Below are 26,427 nucleotides of genomic sequence, written 5' to 3' on the forward strand. Positions count from 1 at the left end.
ACTTCTGTTATTCGTGCGACATCACGACACAGAACGCTGCGAATTCGGACGGCAGGTTGTCATGATTTTCGCTAATTCTTTTTGAACACGTGACAAAAGTGCAGCGGGGGAGCATTCTTGGCACTTTACATGGGCCTAACAACCACCAATATGTACCGCCTCTTATTGCATAGCGGGCCTGACTAGAAAGAACTTAAAGGACCTTTTACTTTATGCCACAATCAGGCTATAGATTGAATATAGGTGGTACGTTTTATTTATAAATATTTATTCACAAATTGCGTGTGCAGAATATCAATATGCATTTGTTGTTGTCTTCTCGGCCACAGTGGCCGTGCATCACGTTCCCTCGTCCACCTTACTGGCGATCTCGAGCAGCAGGGCCTTGATTCCTGCCCAGGTCTCCTCGCCCGTAGGCACGATCTGGTCGCGCGGCAGGGTGAATCCGTGGCGACCGGTGTCACGCAGCTCTACTGTGTACGCGTACGGAATCTGCGCCTCGCCCAGGGCCCAGTCGTCCGAGCCTCCAGAGGCGACGTCTGCAACAACGAAGATGGGTCGCGTAGGAGCTCTCCCTCCCTTTACTACTTACACAGCATACTGGTGGATGTCCCAACGTTGTACTTGGTACCGTGAACCTTCTCTAGCGCAGCCGTGGCGACTCTTGCTGCGCGGGCCTGCATGGGACAGAGCGCTTGTCAGTGGGTACGGTGGCCCCCCTCTCCAGTTTACCACCAGAGACATACTAGATGAAGAAAAGGACAGTGACACCAGCCACATTAGCGCTAAGAAGCAAATACAAGATGCGGAAGAGAATTGCACCTCCGAAATAGTTACATATGTAACGCGTTGAGTATGTAGTCCCGGATAAAGTTTTCCTAACATAATGTCGACAATTTGTTGGTGCATTGGTGCATTTCCGTTAACATGATTAAGTGCGCAAATAAACCAAAATCACAGAAGGTAATTAGCACAAGACTAGCGCTAGTCCAATCGATGTTTCCTCGCGCGATTTGTCGATCGCGCAAATCTATATAGCAAAAGAAAGTGCAGATCCCACGCACTGTGCAAATGATTTTATGCGAAGCATTTTGCAGCTGCTTGGCTATCCAGCATTGTTTGCGGTTCCGCAAAGCGTTGCCATGTGGGCCAACACTTTTGCGTAATACGAGTAATTATGTGTATGACGCGAGTATGTGTGTAGTATGTGCGACGACAGCAGCACGACGACGACCACGGCGGCAACGGCACGATTGCTAGTGGGAGCCGTTCGAGGCGAATTTATACGTGCCGATTGTCGGGCTCAACATAGGTAGTCAATGGGGGCGAACGTGATCAACGACTAAGTGTTATACATTCATCATCATCATCATCAGCCTAGTTACGCCCACTGCAGGGCAAAGGCCTCTCCCATACTTCTCCAACTACCCCGGTCATGTACTAATTGTGGCCATGTTGTCCCTGCAAACGTCTTAATGTCATCTGCCCACCTAACTTTCTGCCGCCCCCTGCTACGCTTCCCTTCCCTTGGAATCCAGTCCGTAGCTCTTAGTGACCATCGGTTATCTTCCCTCCTCATTACATGTCCGGCCCATGCCCATTTCTTTTTCTTGATTTCAACTAAGATGTCGTTTACCCGCGTTTGTTGCCTCACCCAATCTGCTCTTTTCTTATCCCTTAGCGTTACACCCATCATTCTTCTTTCCATAGCTCGTTGCGTCGTCCTCAATTTCAGCAGAACCCTTTTCGTAAGCCTCCAGGTTTCTGCCCCATATGTGAGTACTGGTAACACACAGCTGTTGTACACTTTCTTTTTGAGGGATAGTGGCAACCTACTGTTCATGATTTGAGAATGCCTGCCAAACGCACCCCAACCCATTCTTATTCTTCTGGTTATTTCAGTCTCATGATCCGGATCCGTGGTCACTACCTGCCCTAAGTAGATGTATTCCCTTACCACTTCCAGTGTTTCGCTACCTATCGTAAACTGCTGTTCTCTTCCGAGACTGTTAAACAGTACTTTAGTTTTCTGCAGATTAATTTTCAGACCCACCCTTCTGCTTTGCCTCTCCAGGTCAGTGAGCATGCATTGCAATTGGTCTCCTGAGTTACTAAGCAAGGCAATATCATCAGCGAATCGCAAGTTGCTAAGGTATTCTCCATCAACTTTTATCCCCAATTCTTCCCACTCCAGGCCTCTGAATACCTCCTGTAAACATGCTGTGAATAGCATTGGAGATATCGTATCTCCCTGTCTGACGCCTTTCTTTATAGGGATTTTGTTGCTTTCTTTGTGCAGGACTACGGTGGCTGTGGAGCCGCTATAGATATCTTCCAGTATTTTTACATATGGCTCCTCTACACCCTGATTCCGTAATGCCTCCATGACTGCTGAGGTTTCGACTGAATCAAACGCTTTCTCGTAATCAATGAAAGCTATATATAAGGGTTGGTTATATTCTGCACATTTCTCTATCACTTGATTGATAGTGTGAATATGGTCTATTGTTGAGTAGCCTTTACGGAATCCTGCCTGGTCCTTTGGTTGACAGAAGTCTAAGGTGTTCCTGATTCTATTTGCGATTACCTTAGTAAATACTTTGTAGGCAACGGACAGTAAGCTGATCGGTCTATAATTTTTCAAGTCTTTGGCGTCCCTTTCTTATGGATTAGGATTATGTTAGCGTTCTTCCAAGATTCCGGTACGCTCGAGGTTATGAGGCATTGCGTATACAGGGTGGCCAGTTTCTCTAGAACAATCTGACCACCATCCTTCAACAAATCTGCTGTTACCTGATCCTCCCCAGCTGCCTTCCCCCTTTGCATAGCTCCTAAGGCTTTCTTTACTTCTTCTGGCGTTACCTGTGGGATTTCGAATTCCTCTAGGCTATTCTCTCTTCCACTATCGTCGTGGGTGCCACTGGTACTGTATAAATCTCTATAGAACTCCTCAGCCACTTGAACTATCTCATCCATATTAGTAACGATATTGCCGGCTTTGTCTCTTAACGCACACATCTGATTCTTGCCTATTCCAAGTTTCTTCTTCACTGTTTTTAGGCTTCCTCCGTTCCTGAGAGCCTGTTCAATTCTATCCATATTATAGTTCCTGATGTCCGCTGTCTTACGCTTGTTGATTAACTTAGAAAGTTCTGCCAGTTCTATTCTAGCTGTAGGATTAGAGGCTTTCATACATTGGCGTTTCTTGATCAGATCTTTCGTCTCCTGCGATAGCTTACTGGTTTCCTGTCTAACGGCGTTACCACCAACTTCTACTGCGCACTCCTTAATGATGCCCATGAGGTTGTCGTTCATTGCTTCAACACTAAGGTCCTCTTCCTGAGTTAAAGCCGAATACCTGTTCTGTAGTTTGATCCGGAATTCCTCTAGTTTCCCTCTTACCGCTAACTCATTGATTGGCTTCTTGTGTACCAGTTTCTTTCGTTCCCTCCTCAAGTCTAGGCTAATTCGACTTCTTACCATCCTGTGGTCACTGCAGCGTACCTTGCCGAGCACGTCTACATCTTGAATGATGCCAGGGTTCGCGCAGAGTATGAAGTCGATTTCATTTCTAGTCTCACCATTCGGGCTCCTCCACGTCCACTTTCGGGTAACCCGCTTGCGGAAAAAGGTATTCATTATCCGCATATTATTCTGTTCTGCAAACTCTACTAATAATTCTCCTCTGCTATTCCTAGAGCCTATGCCATATTCCCCCACTGACTTGTCTCCAGCCTGCTTCTTGCCTACCCTGGCATTGAAGTCGCCCATCAGTATAGTGTATTTTGTTTTGACTTTACTCATCGCCGATTCTACGTCTTCATAAAAGCTTTCGACTTCCTGGTCATCATGACTAGATGTAGGAGCGTAGACCTGTACAACCTTCATTTTGTACCTCTTATTAAGTTTCACAACAAGACATGCCACCCTCTCGTTAATGCTATAGAATTCCTGTATGTTACCAGCTATTTCCTTATTAATCAGGAATCCGACTCCTAGTTCTCGTCTCTCCGCTAAGCCCCGGTAACACAGTACATGCCCGCTTTTTAGCACTGTATATGCTTCTTTTGTCCTCCTAACCTCACTGAGCCCTATTATATCCCATTTACTACCCTCTAATTCCTCCAATAACACTGCTAGACTCGCCTCACTAGATAGCGTTCTAACGTTAAACGTTGCCAGGTTCAGATTCCAATGGCGGCCTGTCCGGAGCCAGGTATTCTTAGCACCCTCTGCAGCGTCACAGATCTGACCGCCGCCGTGGTCAGTTGCTTCGCGGCTGCTGGGGACTGAGGGCCGGGGTTCGATTGTTGTATTCATATAGGAGGTTGTGGCCAAGTACTGCACCAGGGTGGCCAATCCTGCTCTGGTGAGAGAGTGCGTTACCGGTTCTGGTCACCGGGATCAGGCCGCACTCCAGGCCTGTTTGTGCAATTTTCTCAACACACGGTTTTTTTTTTGTATTTTCCGGTGGAGAATAGCGCGGCACCGGGATTTGAATCACGGTCCTCTTGCACTGGAGACGGATACTCTACCGTCCCCGTAGGAGTTAAATTAAAAATTAATTTATGGGGTTGTACGTGACAAAACCACTTTCTGATTATGCACGCCGTAGTGGAGGACTCCGAAAATTTCGACCACCTGGGGTTCTTTAACGTGCACCTAATTCTAAGTACACGGGTGTTTTCGCATTTCGCCCCCATCGAAATGCGGCCGCCGTGGTCGGGTTCCGATCCCGCGACCTCGTGCTCAGCAGTCTAACACCATAACCACTGAGCAACCACGGCGGGTCCCGCAGGAGTTGTACGCCTCATTTAACCTACAGTGGTGCCCTATTTGGTCAGTCCAGGTGGACCAATCTGGTAGAGAAACGGAAGGCGATATAAGCGTGCGTGGCCATGATACGCACACGACAAACTGCCTTAAAATATTTAGACTTGAGGGAAAGCTTCGTTAGCAAACGATAGCACGGCAATCAGCACTCGAATATAATTATAACCCTAATAATAATTGTAAATATTCATCTCATCTATGGGATCTAATGCGCGCGCTGTTGCTTTGTCTCTGCGTGTAGTAGTTGAGAGAGCCAGTTTAAGGGCGGAGAAGTGGGAAGGAAAGGATAGTCTCTGAAGCAAACTTGCAGCGTCGTGGTTTTAAAGCGCAACCGTGGTAGAGAAACGGAAGGCGATATAAGCGTGCGTGGCCATGATACGCATACGACAAACTGCCTTAAAATATTTAGACTTGAGGGAAAGTTTCGTTAGCAAACGATAGCACGGCAATCAGCACTCGAATATAATTATAACCCTAATAATAATTGTAAATATTCATCTCATCTATGGGATCTAATGCGCGCGCTGTTGCTTTGTCTCTGCGTGTAGTAGTTGAGAGAGCCAGTTTAAGGGCGGAGAAGTGGGAAGGAAAGGATAGTCTCTGAAGCAAACTTGCAGCGTCGTGGTTTTAAAGCGCAACCGTGGTAGAGAAACGGAAGGCGATATAAGCGTGCGTGGCCATCATACGCACACGACAAACTGCCTTAAAATATTTAGACTTGAGGGGAAAGCTTCGTTAACAAACTATAACACGGCAATCAGCACTCGGATACGACGAGAGAAATTACTGAGACGTGGAAAATTCCCTTGAAAAAAAATCTGGTTTGCGAGACAAATGCTTGTATGTATTGAACCTCTTAAAAGATGAGGGGGGGGGGGGGGGGGAATATGCGCTCACCGAGAGGGCATCTTCAGCACGAGACATCCACAAGGCACCTTACAGAGATGTGGAGAGCTTCGCGGCCGGAACGAAGCCTCCCTTCTCCGCCGGCCAAGAGGGGGGAAACGCGCTTTCCGATCGCTCAAGGTTGCGCGGACAAAGCATAACTCTAGCGTCTAGGAAAAGCTTAACCAGGTGCGATGGCGGCACGCTTAGCGTGGGAAGCTAGCCGCCAGAATAACTATACCAAGGACTGCTGCTGATGAGGGCGAAATACCTTCGTGTAATTATAATAACCCTAATAGGACTACTCTCGAAAAAAAAAAAAAGGAAACGGCCCAGAGGGCTATACTACGAGAGCTATGACTGATAGTTTTCTATATATATATTCGTACGTACCTATATCTATCTTTATGTGATATGTTATATGCATTGTAAAACAAGGATGACATTTGTATTCCGGCGAAGAAATGTTATTACAAGGTTAACTTGGGCCTATCATGAAGTCGGTGCAACGTCGCACAGTTTCTACGTAGCGTTAGCTGCTACCAGGAAAGTACTGGGGAATGTGGCGGAAATAGTGCAGTCTAACAAAGCGCCCCAAAGCGCGAGCTGTCACAAAGAAAGAAGACAGGAACGGGGCACGGGACGCACGCGCCAAATGTTTGAAAGAGCTAATCGGTTTTGGAACGAGAGAAGTAAGCGTGCGATCGTGGCCTAAATAATGGATGCATGAGCTCAGCCTGAGCCGCCGCACTGGCTCGCCATACTATATAGATGAACTTGCATGTTTGAGGAAGTTTTGATTTCAGCTATTTTTTTTCTTTATTGATCTGGGTGTTTTAAGACAGCCACTCAAAAGGAAATGTCACTGTGATTGCGAATGTGTTGCACTGAAGTTGTATACAGGCAAAAAAGAAGAAAAAACGAAACGATCGTGGTCTGATGAAGTGAACGTCTCGGCTAGTTGGTCGAACATCTCGAATTAGAGATCAGAGCCGCTTCTACGTCCTCGTATTCCGCGATGTTCCCTAATTCAAGAGGTCTAGTGTTTAGAGCACCAGGCTACTGTGCTTGACGGAAGAGGTTCGATACCACCATTTGATCACACAATTTTTTTTAAATAAAACGAGGCAGGACAGGAACCCACCTAACGCGAAGTGCTTAGAATGTAGCAAAGAATGCTTTCCATTAAAAAAAAGAGATCCAACGTAACTTTGGAATAATGATGCGAAGCTTCTTTGAGGCAGCAGCGGTACAGTGGTCGCGATACGCGCAGGACCTCGTCGCCTGTGGCTGTTAGCTTTCTGTGTCATGAGGACGAAGGCTATGTGTGATCCTTGTCGAGAGAAGAAACACGCATGATAGCGCATGAGCGCACGAGCGATAGCGCATAAGCGCAGTCACGAGGTTTTCACATTTCGTGGGCTTTCTTTAAAGGCCGACACACACACACACACACACACACACACACACACACACACACACACACACACACACACACACACACACACACACACACACACACACACACACACACACACACACACACACGCGCGCGCGCGCACGCGCACGCGCACGCACACGCACACACGCACGCACACACGCACACGCACACGCACGCACGCACGCACGCACGCACACAAAAGGATCGGTCGTCTCTGAACCGCCTCTACAAGGCACCGAAACGCACTTGGCCCTAAAGTGAATATTTAAAAAAGTGCATAATTCATTAAGTTAACTAATTAAACGGAATATAAAAGATACTCTAAGGAGCGCCACTTGACAACAAACTACATGCCGTTGGTTTCATGCAGCTGCGGCTAAGCACGTTCTTTTTTAAATCCTTGGCACAAGTTACGTGAAACACCCTGCATACCTCTAGACATATTGCACGTGCACGAATTGTACATTTCTTTTAATGCTTTGTCTCGATATCGTTGTGATACAGCAGACGGTTAAGAGACATGGCGCAAATTAAGACGAAGACGGGCATCTGGGCTTGGCACAAGCTGGTTTCCATCTTGGTGGCTGCGCTCCTTTTGTAAATACATCGTAATTAGTTCCTTTGTTTGTGTACGTAACATGGTCATTGTCACGTAACATAACAGTCACGTAACAATAGTATTTGCTGCCAATCCGATTATGCCAATCCAATGAGTTAAAAAACAAAGACAAGAAAAAAAACCGAGGCGGGGTGGATGGGGGAGGTGATTCATCCATGTTGTGTGACTGGCAGCGTGCCTCGCATCTCAAAACGCGGTCGGAGCTCCTTACGTCGCACCACTTTCGTGCGAATCCGTGCGAGCACTCACGAGTTCGAGGTAGTTGGCCGGCTTAAGTGCCGTGTAGCCCCACGGCGTGAGCCAGAGCTGCGAGTACGAGTGGAAGGTGATGAAGGCCATGATCTCGCGGCGCCGGGCATAGACGAAGTTCGCGATCGCTTTGGTCTCCGGCTCCGAGAATGCCTTGTTCCCGGCGAAGACCTCCGAGCACGCTTTGCTGCTTGACCCGCCCGCTGCGCACAACAGTTGCACGGTGAGGCACACGAGCGGACGAAGCGTTCTCTGCTTCCGTCGGGACTGGAATGTCCAACTCGTGCAACGGCAACAGACACACGACGAACAAAGTAACGGCTGTAACATGTATTTCAAGCTCGGCTTAACTTAATGTATTAACTGTGACTCAAGTTTGCTGCTTGGTTATTTATTTACTTATTTGTTTATTTACTTCTATTTATTTATTTATTTATTTATTTATTTATTTATTATCGCAGTTATATGCTAGTTCGTATGCACTGTGTTGTGCATATAACTTTTTTTTTTCTCTACCTATACTCCGTTTCGTAAATCAAGTGCAACGCTGTGGAGGCTTGAGATACAGCGACTTCTTGTAGTGACTGCGTTCGCACTTCAATAGTTCGGTGTTTTTTGACCGATTTTTGCGAAAACGTTCTTGATATAAGCTCATCCCTGAATGAAAAAAAAAATTCCTTAGACACAAACAAATCGTGTACTTATGGGGCTGCTAACACGTTGTTTTAGATCAATTTGCTTTTCGTTGTTTTTTTTTTATTTCCAATCCGTCGCGGCAGCCTCACGTGCACGCTCGCGCGAGCAAAACGCTGCTGGCGCGCAGCGAAGCATAGACGGAACGCGCGGGCCGATAAATTTCGGTGAGCGTACTTCTTGCGTAGCTTCCACAGCGTTGCAACCCGATGTGCGAAGCGGAGTATAAATGTGTTTGAATAGCCGGAAGCGCGCTGTTCTGACCTCGTCATCATTTTGTCCTTTAGTCGCGTGCCTGCCTGCGAAGGTGACTGGGAGCGCGTGGCTTGAACAAGGCCCTCCTAAAATGGCGGCAGTTGCGAAAGTTGCGCTGCAATGTAGATGAGCCTTGCGTTTTTTGGTTGTAGAAAAATACGCAACTTTCCCCGAGAAACACGGGATCGAGCTCGTGTACAAGTCGTTAGGTTACGACCCGTACTGGAAATACTTGTGCACTGTGAGGTCCTTCGGCTGCCTTCGATAAAACTGAACGAGAAAGTGTACACAATACGGCTACCCGCGTTACTTGCTGGAAGAATAAATCAAGGAAAAGAGAATGAGCACTTCGCTATTAAAGAAAATACACTTGGCTAAGAACCACCAAAACATATATATTTCACTCACAAATATATATTCGGCGCACAGATTATATATTTCATCCCCGTTCACATATATGTTCGTCCCTGTTACATATATGTTCAAGAACAATCCTGTATACTTACATTTAGGCGCACGTTAGGTGGACAGAATTAATCCGGAGTCTCCCACTACGGCGTGCCTCAAAATCAGGTCGTGGCACGTAAAACGACAGTATACCCCTTTTTTTTTTCTTTTTTTCTTGTGTACGCACGTTTCGCACGCCTGCCTTTCCGTTCCAGGACCCTTGCTTTTGCCAATACATTTGGTCTTCCTTTTTTTTTTTTCGCAAAGTATACGGCAGTGAAACAAGTAACCGAAGCAGACAATTCTGGCTACGTCTGAAGTTACGTTCCATACGTCCTCAAATCATTTGTAGGTACTTAACGGAATGACGCGCTTGAAGGCGTTTATTGGATATTTAGGTAGCGCTTGCTATTTCGTTGCGTAATTCCGCAGAGAGCTGTTAACCAGCATAATTTAGAAGGTGGCTGTATAACATATAAACAGATTCGTACCCGCCGTGGTTGCTTAGTGGCTACGGTGTTGGGCTGCTAAGCACGAGGTCGCGGGATCGAATCCCGACCACGGCGGTCGCATTTCGATGGGGGCGAAAACGCACGTCTACTTAGATTTAAGTGCACGTTAAAGAGCCCCGGCCAGGTGGTCCAAATTTCCGGAGTCCCCCACTACGGAGTGCCTCATAATCAGCAATTGATTTTGGCACGTAAAACCCCATTATTTTTTTATTAATAAGGCGATTCGTCCTATGCGTGTTGCCTCCAGCGGCGCGAGCGCAGGCCTGCAAAGTGCATTGCCATCTTGCAGCGGAGTAGCGTCGTCCAAACGACGTCTCGCGCAGGTGCGCCTCTGGTATCCGTGACGTTCGGCGACGATTGGCCGCCCGCAACGCGGTTGCGCGAGCGCCCTTTGCTTCGGCGCCTTTTTTATCGACGGTGAAATTCACTAACCACAAAAAACGGGCGAAATAGGAAAATAATATTATTTCCTTTATTAATAACAATAAGACGCGACAAAAATTTTGGTGGGTTGTTTCGAGCATTTCAGCTACCTTGCTAACGGACAAGATGTAAGAAAGATGGAGGACGCATGTTAACAAACATATGCTATGCGAACCAAACCAGAGAGCATGATAAGTTACCTGGGGTGTTAGTTTTGTTCATCACTGGCAATACTGACGGCTCTCCCTGCCATTGCTACTTTCATTCGAGGTGTTTAACAAGCTGGCGCTGTGGTAACTAGCTAAGCTGATGCCTAGTTCAGCTTGAGCACGTGTGCCATTCCCGGCTATGACTTCTTCGCTTGCACGAAGCATATAAATTTTATTGAGCTCACTTGTTTACATAAAACTTCGCCTGTAAAATTGTTGAGGTGTCATTGAATAGAGAGAAAACCCTCGATTCCATGTCATCTCTGTGTGAAAAGTAAGCTAAAAATTATCTTTGCGTATGCGCCTCTTCCACTAACGACCGACCCCTATACTTTGGTCATATCCACGCTTCGTAAGTAGCACCGATAAATTCGTCGAAAGTCTTTATAAGCAGGGAAAACTGGGTGCACCGGGTGCACCTTTTCAAAATTCACTCGATAATGACTTGCGAAGCAGTGGGGGCGACGTATGGATATTCCTCGCGTGCAACGTGCAGTCCAGCCCATCACGCTTCCCAGCAGCGCGCATTCAGTTGAGCACTCGCGCCGCCCCAATCGCCGCGTTTCAGGTTGCACGGCCAGGACATGGCGACGGCCGTGCAGGAGCGTGCTCCGACAACTTCATTTGTAGCGAAACATGCACGTCGCTGCACGAACACTTGTTGTCATTCCTCCTGCATGCCGTCAAGAGAAAAGCAGCGACTACGCGGCAAAGTACGGCCCCGCACGCGCGCGACATACGCAGGCGTGTGATGCTCGGTCCACGGCTTCCTGCACCCGCGGCACGCTTGCTGTCAGATGCCTTCGTATACTCACAGCTCCATTTGAAGCCGAAGTTTCGGTTCGGGTCGGCACCGCGACAGATGAAGCTGGCGGTCGTGGACCTCGTCTTCCGCCACAGCCGGTTCTGCAAGCAGCCGGCGCCATTGATATGCCCCGCGTCGCTCACCGACAAGCGAAGAAGCGCCCATGACTCACGAGGATGTGCGTGTACTCGTAGCCGTCCGGGTTGGCCACCGGTAGACCGTACACGTCGAAGGTGTCCAGAATCTTGGTCGTGTCATTGTCATTGCTGTAGCCGCTCACCAGCTGGGTACCAGAGGAAAAATGACACGGGCTCAGGAGTTCACGTCGTTGCGGTCAAACCACCACCGACGGACCCCACTCGATTGGCCTGGAGGCCGAGCGGCGAGTTACGGCCTGACCATGCTCGCACTTCGAGGACATCACTGTGTCGCCGCTGTTTCAAATGTGCAAACGAGAGGTGCAAACCGGTCCCCCAGGTTTTCCCTGACCATATAGTGAATCCAACACGTCCGTTGTTGCCTCGCTTGAGCTTGAATGAGGGACCGGTTCGAATTGTTCGTCTCGAATGCTTTTTGTATGTGTTATTAGCTCTTACGGAGGCCAACCAGCGCCATCTGCTGGTACTCTCATGCTTGTGCAGGCTGCTCTTCTTGCACGATCACGCTTCACACAGCAGTGCCTGGTTCCGGTCAGAGTCGATGTGCAGTATGTGCCATGAAAAGTCCCTAATAAGTTGTGTGCGCAGCTCAAAGCCCAAGTCGGCCAATAGGCAGGAGTTGACGATAGCCGGACGTATTGCCACCCATAGTCAGGGAAAATCTCGGGTTTCGTCGCGTATTTGCCGAAGCCCTTGCGATGAGCAAGAGCTCGGACGAGAGAAAGCAAAAGGCGAACGTCTTCCCTCCTTCCCCATTCTCCATTCCCAGTTTTTTCTTGCATTTTCGTTTATTTGTGCAAATATACGATGCACGATGCTCTGCTGACATCGTGAACTGGTAACGAACATTAGACATTAGCCACTGCGTCATAAAACAAGTGAATCTGCTGCAGCAGTGCTTTGGAGGGTTTGTTTATCTGTCTATGCGAAAACATTTGTATAAACTGTCATCCTTTTTTTTTGATAATGCGTTGCACTCATGGAATGTTCTAATGCGCAGCACATACATTTAAGAAAAACGCCGTATACTTCTGGAACAGGCAGATGGCTAGCGCTTGGCTTCATTGTTAGTTTACTGTGCTGCTTACAGAACTACGCCCTTAACCACGTCCGTAGGTGCTGCATGCGGACACGCCCTAGGCCTGTGTGCCTTTCGATGCGGCCCAATCTCATGGCCGGACATTCAGCGACATTGTTTCTATCATATAAACATCTTTTGGAGAATTATTGTTATGCTGACTGCAAAGAAAAATCATTTGGCGGAAGAACTAACGTGGCGACTGTGCAAAGACAGCAGTAGATGCCTCTGAAGCGTGTAACGACGAAAGCACGGACAATGGTCAACAACTCGTGCATACGAACCTCTTCAAGGATGTACATGACTGTCGCGGGGGAAATCCACTCCCTGGCGTGCATGCCACCGTCCAGCCACACGGCTCTTTTGGCTCGTCCTGACGATAGCTGCGCAAGGAAGCGATGAAAGTACAGGAGTATAATACAGGAGCTCCACACCGCGGAGCGTAAAAAAAAGATCCTAACACAATTTGATGCTGCCCTAAAAGTCAAGGTTTTGAACAGTAGCGGCACACATATCTTTGTGATGCAAAATAGAATTGATGGTGAGCTCAAAATTATATGCCTGCGCTAAAAGAAGTCGTCTTTTGTTTCACTTGTGTTGCTTGGCGTGTAGGACTATTCACAAAACATTTTCTACGGCAATGTTTCTGCAGTAAAAAAAAAAAAAAAAAAAAACATTCACTTTGCTAAGTCTGTGGGCGCTTGCTTGCGTACGTGTGGTTGTTTTTCGCTTTTTGTTATTTTGAACTGGTTTTCTAAGAATCGCGTGGAGTATAAAGCGCAAATCGGCCGTTGTAAGTATATTTCTAAAAGAGGTGGAAATCACTCTCACGACAAATACAAATAGCAGTCAATGTCCAGGCAACAAGGTAACATTTTCCACAATCAACTTTTAATGGTTTCCTTAATAACACATGCAGCGATTGCGAAATTGAAGCCGAACAGTATATATAGTCATGTCAGCTTAGCTGAAATCCTAAGACTAGCACCACTTTCGAGATGTCCCGCCCCCAAATTCCGAAAAACGAAAAGCATGAGCGTTTCATTTAACATAGTTCCGAACTGCTTGAGGAAAGCTTTTGGGAAACTATCATCTGGAAGAATTATTTATTTCGCAGCACATTTTATGCTCTCGTGATTTCTCAGACGCAGACATGGCTTCACTACTGCTCGGCTTCAATTTCACCATCGAAACATGTGCACTAAAGTGAATAGCTAAAATTTAATTATTACCCGCCGTGGTTGCTTAGTGCCTATGGTGCTGTGCGGGATCGAATCTCGGCCACGGCGGCCGCATTTCGATGGCGGCGAAATGCAAAAGCGCCCGTGTACCTAGATTTAGGCGCGCGTTAAAGAACCCCAGATGGTCCAAATTATTCCGGAGTCCCCCACTATACGGCGTGCCTCATAATCAAATCGTTGTTTCGGCACGTAAAAGCTCATAATTAAAAAAAAAATAGTGTGACACGCGAGCAATGAATGTATGCGCAGTTCATTTATGAATGATTTACTGAATATTTTCCTATTTAACATATGCAATGCATTGACTATTGCGTAAAGTTTATGTACTATATCCATCCTAGACTCACCTTGACAAGCTTGAGGTCACGGTTTTCAAATGATTTTCCAATGGTCATGACGTTTACCAAAGACTTTCTTCGTAGACTAAATGTCTGCAAATGGTTGTGGATCTTGCCGGCGGGATATAAAAACAAAAAGTGAAATTATAAACAAGTACAACTTCATCCACATGCACTTGATTGCAACCCTGAAGATACACGCGCGAAGCATAAGAGTACAGTGGCGTTTGGAACGGCGGTTAAAAGCATCTAGCCATGGTTTCTCATGTCGCAGCGAAGTTTTTTTGTGAGATTCTGTATCTACTAGAAGTTCCATAAATATGGCAAGCTAAGCTAACCAGCCTTTCCGAGGCCATTTATTGCTGTTTACGTAACTTCTATACCACAGTGTGCTACTCCATCGGTCCCCCCACCACCATCTTCTTGATTTTATATCTATTAGGTAATTTCATCAATGAGTTTAACTAACATTTGCATATATACCTGTAGAAAATTAAATAAGAAGCCTCTGGGCTGTGCATTGCAACAATTGTTTTCCATTCATTCATTCATTCATTCATTCATTCATTCATTCATTCATTCATTCATTCATTCATTCATTCATTCATTCGGTTACCCTCAGGGACCTTAGGGCATTAGAGAGGGAAGTGGGTACAATGTTAATAAATGCAATACGATTGACAACCATAACAGGAATGATGTAACAGTTTTGTAATTACTTACAAACCAGGTTCGTAGCAGCACTTCTAAAAGCGTTAATGTCTCTAATGGCAGCAACACTCTGTGGAAGGCGGTTCCAGCACAAGCATGTGCAAGGAATAAATGAGTCATGATAAGATTTAGTATTCGAGAATGGAATACTTTCTTTGTGGTAGTAATCAATGCACGTGGAAGTGTCGGGTGGTTTTGTTATTAACTATTCTTAGGGAATGAATCGGGATAATAAAGCTTATGAAATAAACAAAGGCAGGAAACTTTTCTTGGATGAGAAAGGCTGGGTAAGGAAAAGGTGTAATTCATAGCTGTAAACACTATAGCGGTGCGATGATAGTTGGAAAGAATGAAACGTGATGCACGGTTTCGTACCCCGTCTAAGCCTGCTATAAGTGATTCGAAACCAGGATCCCACATAGCTGCGGCGAATTCAAGTTTAGTGCGGACCAACGTGTTATCAAGCTGTAATGTGAGGGTGCACGGGCCCGAGGAAAATTTTTGCGAGGTGACCTAACGTACGACTGGTACTGTCAGTTATGTAATCAATGTGAGTTTTCCGAGATGAGTTATACGAGGTGTGCACACCAAGGTATTTCTTTGAGCATACCAATTCCAAATCATTTTTATTTCAATGTGATAGGCTGGGTAACTAATATGTTGTTGACAAATACGGATAAATTTGCATTTGTTAATGTTTGATTTCATGTTCCATAACTGGCACCATTCATAAACCCAGTCAATATCAGTCTACAGGATAACTGAAATTGAGTCACTGAATTTTTCTATAAATGACGCAGTCATCGGCGAAAAGACTAATGGAAGACGTTATGTTCATGGACAAGTCGTTTATGAAAATCACAAAGAGCAGAGGACGTATTACGGCGCCTTGTGGCACGCCTGAAGTAAGTGACTAATAAGAGGACTCGGTGTTATTAACTTTTTCAAAGTGGGAACGATTTGTGAGCGCTCCTTGCAACTATAGGCAACAACTTTACTATCCAAATTAAAACTGTGCAATTTAGCAAAGAAGCATTTATGCGTTACTTTGTCAGATGCCTTAAAAAAATCTTAAAATATACCTTCTATAACGGACCTCTGGCCAAGAATGGAATGTAAGTCATGAGTAAAACGCAAAAGTTTCGTTTCACACGAAATTGTTTTGCGGAATCCGTGTTGATCATTACTAAAAAAATGAATTGTCTTCTACAAAGTTGAGAGGAAATACGAGAGGAAACATGTGCCGTGATTTCGCAAGGTATGGTGGTAATTGATACTGGTCGTTGGTTCAAGTGGTTGCTCAAATGGTTTTGAGAGTATGAAGGAACTGCATACTTTAGTATTATTGAGAAACATAGAACTGATGTCCAATTCAGCTGACGAGGATATTTTTAGGTTCTACATTATTTTAACAATGCATGTCAAATCAAAACAAATTGAATGCATGGGGATAAATTCAAATGTAGGGTATTCATGAATACCAAAACTGTAATCGCTAGAGAATGCCGAAGAAAACGTAGCATTTAAGACGTTGGCTCATTTTTCGTTGGGGATTAATTTTACGTCCGGTGGTTTAAGTGTTATATCACGAGTACCGCTTTTGTTTATGATCATCCAAACATAAAAGCAAGGGCATTATTTAAAAAAATAAGTCCTATGCCGATTGCGGTGTTTTTTTTTTTTTTTTTATAATCTGCATTTACTGAACGATATGTATCCCAGCGTGATTGCAGAACGAAACACTAGCTTCTTCTTGCTCGCTAACTTTTTCAGTGACTGGTTAAACCAAGGCGCGTGCTTATTGGACATTACCAGCCTTAGTGGAACAAACGCTTTTATGAGGGATGCAACTTTGTCTTTGAGTAGCTTCCAGTTGGTGTTGACAGACCGCTTAGAAAAGCGCTGCAAGATTTCACCCATGAACGCAGATAACTCACGATCGATAGCCTCAAGATCAGCAGCTCTATAATCTCCTATATATTTAGTATGACTGCGACGATGCTTAATAGGTAGATCCACCGTGAAATGAAGAGGGGTATGGTCATTCAGACCCGGAAGATAATCAATGGAACTACGTATATCAGGGGTGATATAACGTAAAGCTACTCCAAACTGTTTATATTCCATTTCTGTAATCAGCCATCCACGATTGGTGAAAAAACTTTCGGGCTACATCCGCTTCGCCTGCGTGTCACACGATGTCCCGAAAATCGCGAAAGCGATATGACGTGTGCACACTGATTATGCATAATTAGACTGAACAAAAAATATTTAGTTCTGGTTAGAGATTTTTTTTTTTGCCCTTAGTCCTCCACTATTTGTCAAAAGTTTTCCGGCTGCGCCTTTCTGTCACGCCATCTAACAAAGCCGCGGAAACTCACCACGTCGAAGCGGCGCGTACGTACGCATTAAAGATGCATTAAATGCCTAACAAAACTGAATTTTTTTCGGAATATCCGGAGACTGTCCCGTTCCTTAGGACAGTCTCCGGAATAGGAGACGTCTCATCAAGGAATAGAAGACGTCTGCCTACCGATCGCTCTGGCAGAACGGTTTTATTTGCGTGTATATATATGTATGTGACAAGGGCCTACCCTGGCGCAAGCCTTACCGAACGTCAACTGTCTTGCTGCTAGTTAGCCTACCCAGGTCATCTGTACTTTAGTGATCACAATACATCGAGAGCCCTCTTTGTTTACAAATATACAGGTTGTCTATGATGCTTTGACTTCGTGTTCACACTTACGGTGTTCAAACGTTGGTAGTCGGAAAAGAAGCTTCGAGGACTTCTCAAATCGGGGACATCACTTCTACTCATTGTAGAGTTGTTTATTTCTCTGAAATAGAAGGTTAAAAAGAAAGGTCACTTTGCGCTTGGAGAAGGCATCAGCACACAAACACAACGTTTAAGCGTTTGTAACGGCTTCCGTTTGGTACACTCACAGCGCCCTATCAGTATTTTCTCCTGCGGAAGTAAGTATTAGATATAGACTTCAACCAACTCACGCAGTAACATATTCTACTTAAGTATTATGTGTACTTTCTTCCCAGTCCTTGTGGATCATTTTCTAATCTCATTGCCGCCACCCTGAGATTACAACGATATCACGGGGCTGCGCATGTGGTGATGGCACCGAAGTGGTATACGTGCTCTTATCTAAACGCAAAGGACCAAGTTGTGCCGAGTATACGCGAACTGGAGACGGCAGAAACGAAAGTACGTGTGTTAGGTCGCCCTAAATTGATGCGTTAAGTTTGTTGCTGATAATACGTACTTTGCTATTGCATATTTATTGTTTTTACTTCCAATAGCAAGTTATAGTTCGTGAATCCACTATCTGAAGCATCTTACGTGTCATATGTGCCTCTGAGATTTATGACTGCGCAAGATCTTACTTGCCATAGAAAGGTATACTTGTTTGCACTGGTGCGGTGCCATCTTGTCCGGAGCCTTTTGTCCATCATATGTATAATAAAAAAAATGCAGAATACGCAAACGTGTGCACCGCAATACCAGAGACAACCGACGTCAATAGCCCACTGCATGCTAGATGGTGCCACAATACTGCGCCGCAGCAAATTCAAGTGATATCACCATATCATCTACGTCTTTTTTACCGCTAGTTAGACAACGTGCACCTGAAGGAGCGACTGATGAGCAAGAACACGTCCGTCAGCAGGACCGTATCCAAGAGAGTCCTGGATTTGGTATCGCAAGTCCTCTCAGTCACAGTTTTATGCGAAGGGTCTTTATTATTCGTGATTGTTCAGTGTTCTTTTTTAAATCGAAGGCTCTGCTCTGCCATGTCTCTCAAGGTCATTCATCGCGTCGCAATGACCTTGAGCCGCTGGAGCGCAATTGTAGCAGGTGTGACGTCACGCCACGTGCTCCGCTGCGGAGAGCCGTGGCAGCTGCGCTCGCTCCGAGCCTCACCGCTGTGGTACCACCTGACTAGGCGAGGGTTAAAGGGCTAAAATAGTCCTTTGCTAAATATAGTTTGCTGGGTAATTCAGCCCGCGATAGCTTAGTGGCTATGGCGTAGCGCTGCTGAGCTCGAGGTCACGGCTTCGATCAGGGCCGCGCGTTCGCGTTTGGATGGGGGCGAAATGCAAAAACGCTCGTGGTACTTCGATTCGAGTGTACGTTAAAGCACCCCAGGCGTTAAAAATGAATCCGGAGTCCCCCACTACGGCATGCCTGATAACCAGATCGTAGTTTTGGCGCGTAAAACCCCGGAATTTTTCGGCGAGTAATTTCACCACCTCGTGAGGGAAAACGACGGAAGGAACATTGGCTGAATGATGCTAATTCGCACAGGCGCGCTTCGTCACCCAACAAAATCGTACTAACGAAGATAGCTGACATGACACGTGTCACTGTCGGAGCTGAGGGTAACGTGCCGGAAGTTCCAAAGGCAGGGCGGCAAGAACCGGTTGCATGAGCTTGCGCGCACTCCTAACAGGAAGTTCGCAATCTTGGTAAGGCTGAAATACCTATGTGAAGAAGCCAATTTTCAGAATTTCGCAAAATGTCTACACAGTGCCCCGTCACGTTTACCCCAAAAAGCGCTTTCTCACCCACTACCCCCCCCCTCCACCTTACCCCCGCTTTTCTTTTTTTTGTCTTTTTTTGAAATGACCACTTACTGCTCGAGGTCACGAATGAGCACCTCGCTTTGAATGTCCCTCCAGTGCAGCTGGTCGAGGAACTGGCGCTGCTTGTTCGGTGAGACACTCACGTCCACGAATCGATGCACACGTGACGGCTCCAGCCAGAAGTCGAACTGCGTCGCATTATCATGTTTACGTCACGCACAGCGACCAAGACTTACAATTATCCGCCATCATGTTTCTAGCGCTTTGGTTGTAAACGACTACCTTTGTTGAGGTTTTTTATTACTTTTTATTACTGATTTTTAAGATAGAAATTAGACGAACTGATTGCACACGTGCACCTTTAACGAAAAGCAGAAGCGACGACACTATATTCGGTACCGTAGGAGGAACGCATAGGTAGAAAGTGAGGACAATACGTAGCCTCTCAGCAGGGCACCTGACGCGTTCGCACTGGAGGGTCGGGAACGCAGAGCTGCACATTGCGAAGCCCTAAAGATTAGAGGGTCTCTTAAGGTCGCTCTTACGAGGTGAACGGCGAAAGCCTACTCTTCCTCCTCTTATCATTCGCCTCTTTCTCTTTGCCTCTTCCCTTTCTCTTCTTTCTTTTAGTCATTACTGCTCACTACTAAGCATTTTTAGTCATTCGTAATCAATTGTGGTCATTACAAGCCATCATTAGACATGTTGGTCACATCAGTCATCAGTAGTCATTACAAGTCATTTCAGTCGTGATTAGTCATTACTGGGCATTACTAAGGATTTTAGTCATTTCTAATGAAGTGTAGTTGTTACAAGTTGTTGTTAGACATATTCGTCATTTCGTAGTCATTACTAGTCATTACAAGTCATTTCAGTCATTGTTAGTCATTACTGCTCACTACTAATCATTTTTAGTCATTTGTAATCGATTGTGGTCATTACAAGCCGTTGTTAGACATGTTGGTCATATCCTAGTCATTACAAATCATTTCAGTCATTATTAGTCATTACTGGTCATTACTAAGCATTTTAATGTCATTACTAAGCTGGCCGCTCCATTTGGAGCCATCTCTGTAGCGTTACACAACGTGCGAACCCAGAGCCCGTTTCGTCTGCCGCAACCAGACACAGGGCCGCTATAATATGAGGATTCCTTTCCGCTCAATTCTATTCCTTTCGTTTAACCCATCGTTCATGGCCAGCCGATCCCCATGATAACCACGGACGAACAACGAAAGTTAATAGCCCATTAGAATAGAATACTTACGTTATACCAACTCTGTTGTGCATCCGCCGCGGCACGGATGACGTCATCACTGACGCAACCAATCAATTGGCACCGAGCCCTATGAACGCCCCTACATATAACCTCCTCCTCTGCATCCACCCCTCTCCAACCACCAAACCTTCAAAAGCCGTCCAGCTCCACAAATTCTCTTACAAAAAGCGAAGCACCCGCTCCACCGGACGTAAATCGTGGCTTTCCCAAGAGTTAGCGTTGGATCAAGGACCAACGCTCGCTCGGGCCCGAAGTGCCGCCAAGTGCAGTTGCACGGGACTCCGTGATCGCTTGGCCCGGCGAGATTGCAAATGAAATGCAAGTTTCTCTCTCTGTCTCAGTATACCTACCCTTATAGCCTTTTCTTTATTTACATATCTGGCACGAATAGCCTTGCAAACAAACTGAAAGGATCATACGTACTCCATCGACTTCGCTGTTTTCAAGATCAGCCAAGTACTTCAGCTGCTGCACATCCTTCGGGTACAGCCTGTATACTGTATACCTGCGACACAAGCGAAAACAAATACATTCGGAAGACGAAAATTCCTCATGAAAGGCAATAAGAGCGTTTGTTTTTCAGCGCGCGATTGAAAAAGAAACGAAAAAAAAGGTCGAAGGGCAATAGAATCGTCGCCGCGCACCGTACGGTGTATGTGCGCGTGAAAGCTTGCGACGGTGAGCCGGCGATCGCCGCTCAATCTCGTGCACGTAACGGCGGAAAGCCGTTGCCTGCGCCAGGGCAGGGAGGGGGCGCGCGTTCTACTCCGGGCGGCATGGGCGGCCGCACGCCCCCGGCCGGGCCGCTGTATCTTGAAAGTCATCTGCGACGGGTACGAAGTCCGCGCTGCGATGTTTTCGCGGCGTACTTCGCGTTGATGCGAGCGGCTGCACGAACGTCAATTCGCTCGGCGCTGCTGCCGCGTTTCCTCACTGCAGCGTTTTGACAGCGAGTTCCCACGGTCATCGAGTGAGATCTGTTCATGTTTGCTTGTGCGCGCGTGACACCATGCTTGTTAATTTAGTTAATATGCTTGTGTTTACGAGTTCGTACGGCCGATAAAACTATATCTATCCTTACTTCGTATAGCTGTGCACTAATTTGTCATGGCAATCGATGCTTCGCCTTTCGGGCGAAACTGCAACTTTTTTTTTATGTACGTGGCACTAAAGCTAGCCCTAGGATAAAGTCACATGTAATAAAAACGCTTCCATTAGTGTCGGAGAAAGTTTGTAGGTTAAAATTGCGCTTACTACGGCGCCTATAGCTGCAGATATTGCGCTCACGGGAGAATATTTTTAATTTCTGTACAATGCCTGTTTTTTAGCAGCGTCGCACAGTCCATTTTTTTTTCGCCATCTGTGGCCATTTTTTGAACTTGAGAGTGTGCGGGGCCTGGCGAAACCAAGCTGGTTTCTTGTTTACTTGGCCCACACACATAGTAATATGAAGCTCTATGGGCCCACACCATGGAGGAAGGAAAATTTTCCTTTCCTTCCTCCATGGCCCACGCCTTGACCGGTCCTTTCCGGGCCTGAGAGTCTACCCTGCGATAGGGTGCCTCGATGTGCGCGACGGCGGAGGGGCTCAGCGCCACTCACGACCATGGCGGCAGGTCACAGGCGGCTAGTTTTCTATTCTTGCACTCTCATTCCACGTATTCCTTGTTAAAATGTGAAATTTATCGCAATTTTAACCGTCATTAATAATTTACTCTGCATTTGAGCAATAAAAGTTAATTTTCTAATGCTTTCCTTGAGTTCATTGTCTGTTCATGGTTCATTCGTGGTTGTTACTAGAAATCTATCCACTTTGTTTGCCTGATTGTTCTGGATTATCGATTTCGAAAAAAGCAGCAATAAATTAGCCGAAACGAACACTGCACCGCCATCGTGTTAGCATTTGTTGGTCGATGCCTGATCAAGGTGTATATGGAGGCATGAGGTGTGTTTCGATGTCAGAACACACACAGTTATTGTCTCTCCCATACATTGCTTTAGCGCTCATACTGAAATGAATTTAATTTTATGCGGTAAGTCCCCAAGATAGAAATCACAATTAAGGGTGTAAGAATGTTATAATTTCTCGAATTTCGAATTGAATATCGTGGTATCCAATTGACTGTCTAAGACGAGTAGGTAGTATTCAGTTTTCCGCGATCGCGACTTTGACAGTAATTAGGGAATTATTTTCCATGGGCAACATTGTTTTTGTGCAGGGGAACTCCAACTACTTAAACATCTTCTAATACGGTTCCGATTCTTGTGCTGCAATTGACATAAACGCTCTCGATAGGAGGTTCTCATACATTCTTTAGAGTATGTGAGAATGAGAAAATGAAAATAGAATTATGTCACTGGCGCCACTAGACGTCAAACGCAACTTCAGCTGCGTTTCAATGATTCAAACAAAAAGGTAAGGAAAACCTGCAATTGCGTTCCCTGTGTTGCAGATTCGTGTAATGAGCTGATCATTCGCTTCATTAAATGATGTCGTTTACTGATGCTGGTAATAACACTGCAGTCCAATAAACGAATACTGGTAAGCGCAGTTTCAAGACGGGACAAGAGAAAGACACCGACGCACAGGACAAGCGCTAAATCGCAAGTAAATTTTATTGTGAAGATTTCGCCTATTTAAATACACAACAGACAAGGATCGCGCAATATGGCGCATCGGTTGGCTTGATGGACAGCAGGCTTGCGCTATCCTGGTCTGCTGTGTGTGTGTGTGTTTCGCTCTGTTGTGCTTAAGGCACAACAGAGCGAAACTCACCGAACACAGTCGACAAAATAAACCCCATGCATGGCGTGACATATGAGACGCGAGAGCTGCATGTATTATGTGATGTAAACTTCAAGAATCTAGGTTCAAAACATTGATAAACGCGCAACCTCTTAATTAGTACAGCTTCAGTGTACTGAAGCTTAAAGCTTCACTTTGCTTTTTTATCAAATATGCTGATCGTTCTTTTGTTTTTGCTTTCTTTACGCGCTTGTTATTCGAGAAACACATGTCGTAGAAACTGCAATCCCGCCGCTTCGGCTGGATTACTTGAAGAGGGAGATATTGTTTCCCTGTGTAATCCTGATTGCATTACATGATTACCACTTTCACTTATTAGATGTTAGTTAGGAGAGAATGTTGTTTGTAGAGAGCATGTTGGGATGGTGGAATTGAAGCTGCAGTTGGGCACTCAAGGAGTGTCCGTAAAGCTGGCACCAGCTTTTGAGACAAGTTCCTCTATGAAACAAGATACACTGGAATTCTACGTATTTCTGGTCCCCGTAAAGCCTTTTAGGAAATACTAAATTGGATGCCTTATTGGTCACGGATATGTCGTAACTCGTGTTAGTCTTAGAATTTCTCCTAAGCAAACATGGCCTAATTACTCTGTCTTCCGCAATTTGCGGCTACTAATATAATAAACTGTGTACAGTCACACTGCTCACAAACACGCAATCGCGTACGGAAGCAGACATATATCATGGCGGGCAAAAAGAAAAAGAAAGAGCCCAGCCAGTTCTACATACGTATACACACATACCAGTTCACAAGCAAAAATGTTTTTGCATTCTACTTATTGCCGTCAACAAATTTATCGCTACTTGGCGAACTCTGCAGCCATACTGCATTTAGATCGGATCACCATGAGTGGCATGTAATAGAGAATTGGGTATACCATGCCATTGACTTTTCCATGCTGACTGAATATATATATATATATATATATATATATATATGCCATAGGCTGCAGTGGAGTTGGAGGCGGTCGTCATCTAAGACTAACCTATAGTTTTTGACGTCCTTGCAGAACACGCAACGTCTACTGCTGTCGTGATGATGGTCGTGAGCCTTCCGCACAGTCACGGCCGAGTTAAACTGGTTGGGTACCGTGCGCTCGAATTTCTCGACGTCGCGGCCGTGGTCTATCCGCACGTGGTACGTCGAGGCGTTTTGTGCAGCAGTGATTTCTTATGGATATAGAGCGCATGAACGTGCTCCATTCGTATACAGGTGTCGCTCTGCAGCAGTCAAATGAAGACGAGCGTATGCTCTCCAGCACTTCTTTGAGGCGATAAAGGTTGTACACAAGCGTCTGATAGAACTATAGGCCACACATATCACACGACTTCTACAAGGTAAGGCACGACCACGCTCCTGTAATCCTTGTCGATGTGCAACGCGGATTGAATCCTAATGTACATAGGCACGTATGCACGGCACTACACGAGCGCAGAAGAATAGGAACTAGTAGAGTGCGTCTGGCGCAAACGCCTCCTCGCTTAAATGCGTATCCTGTTGAAGAGTGGAAGTATGACCCCGAGTTTGTATGTCTATGGCAAAGCATGTTCGCACTGGAACCGTAAGGCTGAGTTCAGAACACGCGGTAAAGGCGTGGCGCGGACTATAGACGTACTACCCGAGGTTCCCAGCAATGAATACGAATTGACAGCTCCTGAACATGCGCTTGAACATGCGTGCTCGCGTTAAGTTGCATCCGTGCCTCCTGGCTTTCCCCAAAAGGCGCGAAAGTAGAGGCGTCAGCGCGAGGTTGGAGGAGGTTGCGCGAAAAACAAACGCGCTTCATCGCGCGCGTGCGCCGCCGAGCGGTGCACGGCTTACCCGTCGAAGTGCACCTTGCCGTCGGCTCCCTGCGGAGGTTCGGCGCCGCGCGTAGTCGCGGAGGCGAGCAGAGCGCACAGCAGGAGCAGCAGCATGTCGGTGGAGCAGTGGGCCGGCCGTCCGTCCGCGCGAGCAGCAGCGGCCGAAGCCAGGACGGGAACAGGTTCGTTTTTGTCCCGTTTTGCGTCTTTTTATTTCTGCACCGTCAGCGCTACAGGTCACCGGGCCAATGCAGGTCACCTCGTTCATGTCGACGACGCTCTCCGCCCGCCTCCAGCCATGCGGGGCCCCGGCGCTTGAATGCAGCTGCGCGCACTCGCTGACTGATGGACCCTTTGATGACAACCACGCGCTGAGCGAGCGCGGCGGCCCGTCAGTCAACACTCTCCGTGCCCATTCCCGGTCCTTGGGTTGCTCTCGCCGTAGTTCACTTGTACCAAAGTCAGAGGTACAAGCACCTGGCACGCACTTTGTAGGCATGCGCTAAGGGCATGCTGCCGTAGTGCCACATTTCATCGGACGAATACGGGCCTTCGGCGACACTGGCCACAAATAGGAGGCGCCCCGATTTTGATCGGCAAAATATGCTTAGAAAGATGACTGCGGAGAATGAACGAATATCTACGGGTGGCTATTGGTTACCTATGTACCTGTATAAGAAAAACTGTTGACTCGCAACGGAAAAATAAAAAAAAAGAACCAGGGGTCTTATGCAGGAAGGCCCGAGTTTGGCGAAGTTCTGGATCTCCACGAGCTCTGGCGAAGCCCTCAGATTAGTGAGCTAATGGTGTCTAGGCATGAAACTCAATCCTCGGCACGCCTCCAGTTTGATTGGCTTATCTAGATTCACTCATGGGTCATCATCTCTTGGGCGTTACCTCATGGGCGGCCGCAAAAGGAGGAATCGATCAGGTGGTCAAATCGTCAGTGCCTTCTTTCATTTATTTATCGTTCAACCCAGTCCATTACCAACATGGACAAGTAAGTTGTGGAAAAATTCGAGGACACCTAAGTTCTCCTTACGAGTT

General features: G+C 46.3%; 1 protein-coding gene across 1 annotated transcript; it reads right to left on the reverse strand.

Annotated features, from left to right (window-relative positions):
• Nucleotides 1-247: 247 nt before the first annotated feature.
• On the reverse strand, nucleotides 248-25,541 carry LOC126543898 (carboxypeptidase B-like). Its single transcript, XM_050191040.3, has 11 exons — nucleotides 25,400-25,541; nucleotides 21,196-21,277; nucleotides 19,545-19,681; nucleotides 17,644-17,734; nucleotides 14,196-14,297; nucleotides 12,892-12,990; nucleotides 11,544-11,654; nucleotides 11,382-11,472; nucleotides 8,028-8,230; nucleotides 593-677; nucleotides 248-539 (listed from the first exon to the last, which is right to left on the reverse strand). The coding sequence occupies exons 1-11, from the start codon at nucleotides 25,492-25,494 to the stop codon at nucleotides 340-342; spliced, it is 1,296 nt and encodes a 431-aa protein (XP_050046997.2). The 5' UTR covers nucleotides 25,495-25,541; the 3' UTR covers nucleotides 248-339.
• Nucleotides 25,542-26,427: the final 886 nt, after the last annotated feature.

Source organism: Dermacentor andersoni, chromosome 1 (genome assembly GCF_023375885.2).
Source record: "Dermacentor andersoni chromosome 1, qqDerAnde1_hic_scaffold, whole genome shotgun sequence".
In the NCBI taxonomy this organism is placed as follows: Eukaryota; Metazoa; Arthropoda; class Arachnida; order Ixodida; family Ixodidae; genus Dermacentor; species Dermacentor andersoni.

Bases quoted from the DNA above. Each gene is read 5' to 3' on its own strand.
- LOC126543898 (XM_050191040.3), bottom strand. From the start codon at position 25,494: ATGCTGCTGCTCCTGCTGTGCGCTCTGCTCGCCTCCGCGACTACGCGC. The intron at 11,473-11,543 runs GTGAGTCATGGG...GGCTGCTTGCAG, and splicing joins ACGAGTACACGCACATCCTC to AACCGGCTGTGGCGGAAGAC. The intron at 678-8,027 runs GTGAGTGCTCGC...TGTCCCATGCAG, and splicing joins CGGCCAACTACCTCGAACTC to GCCCGCGCAGCAAGAGTCGC.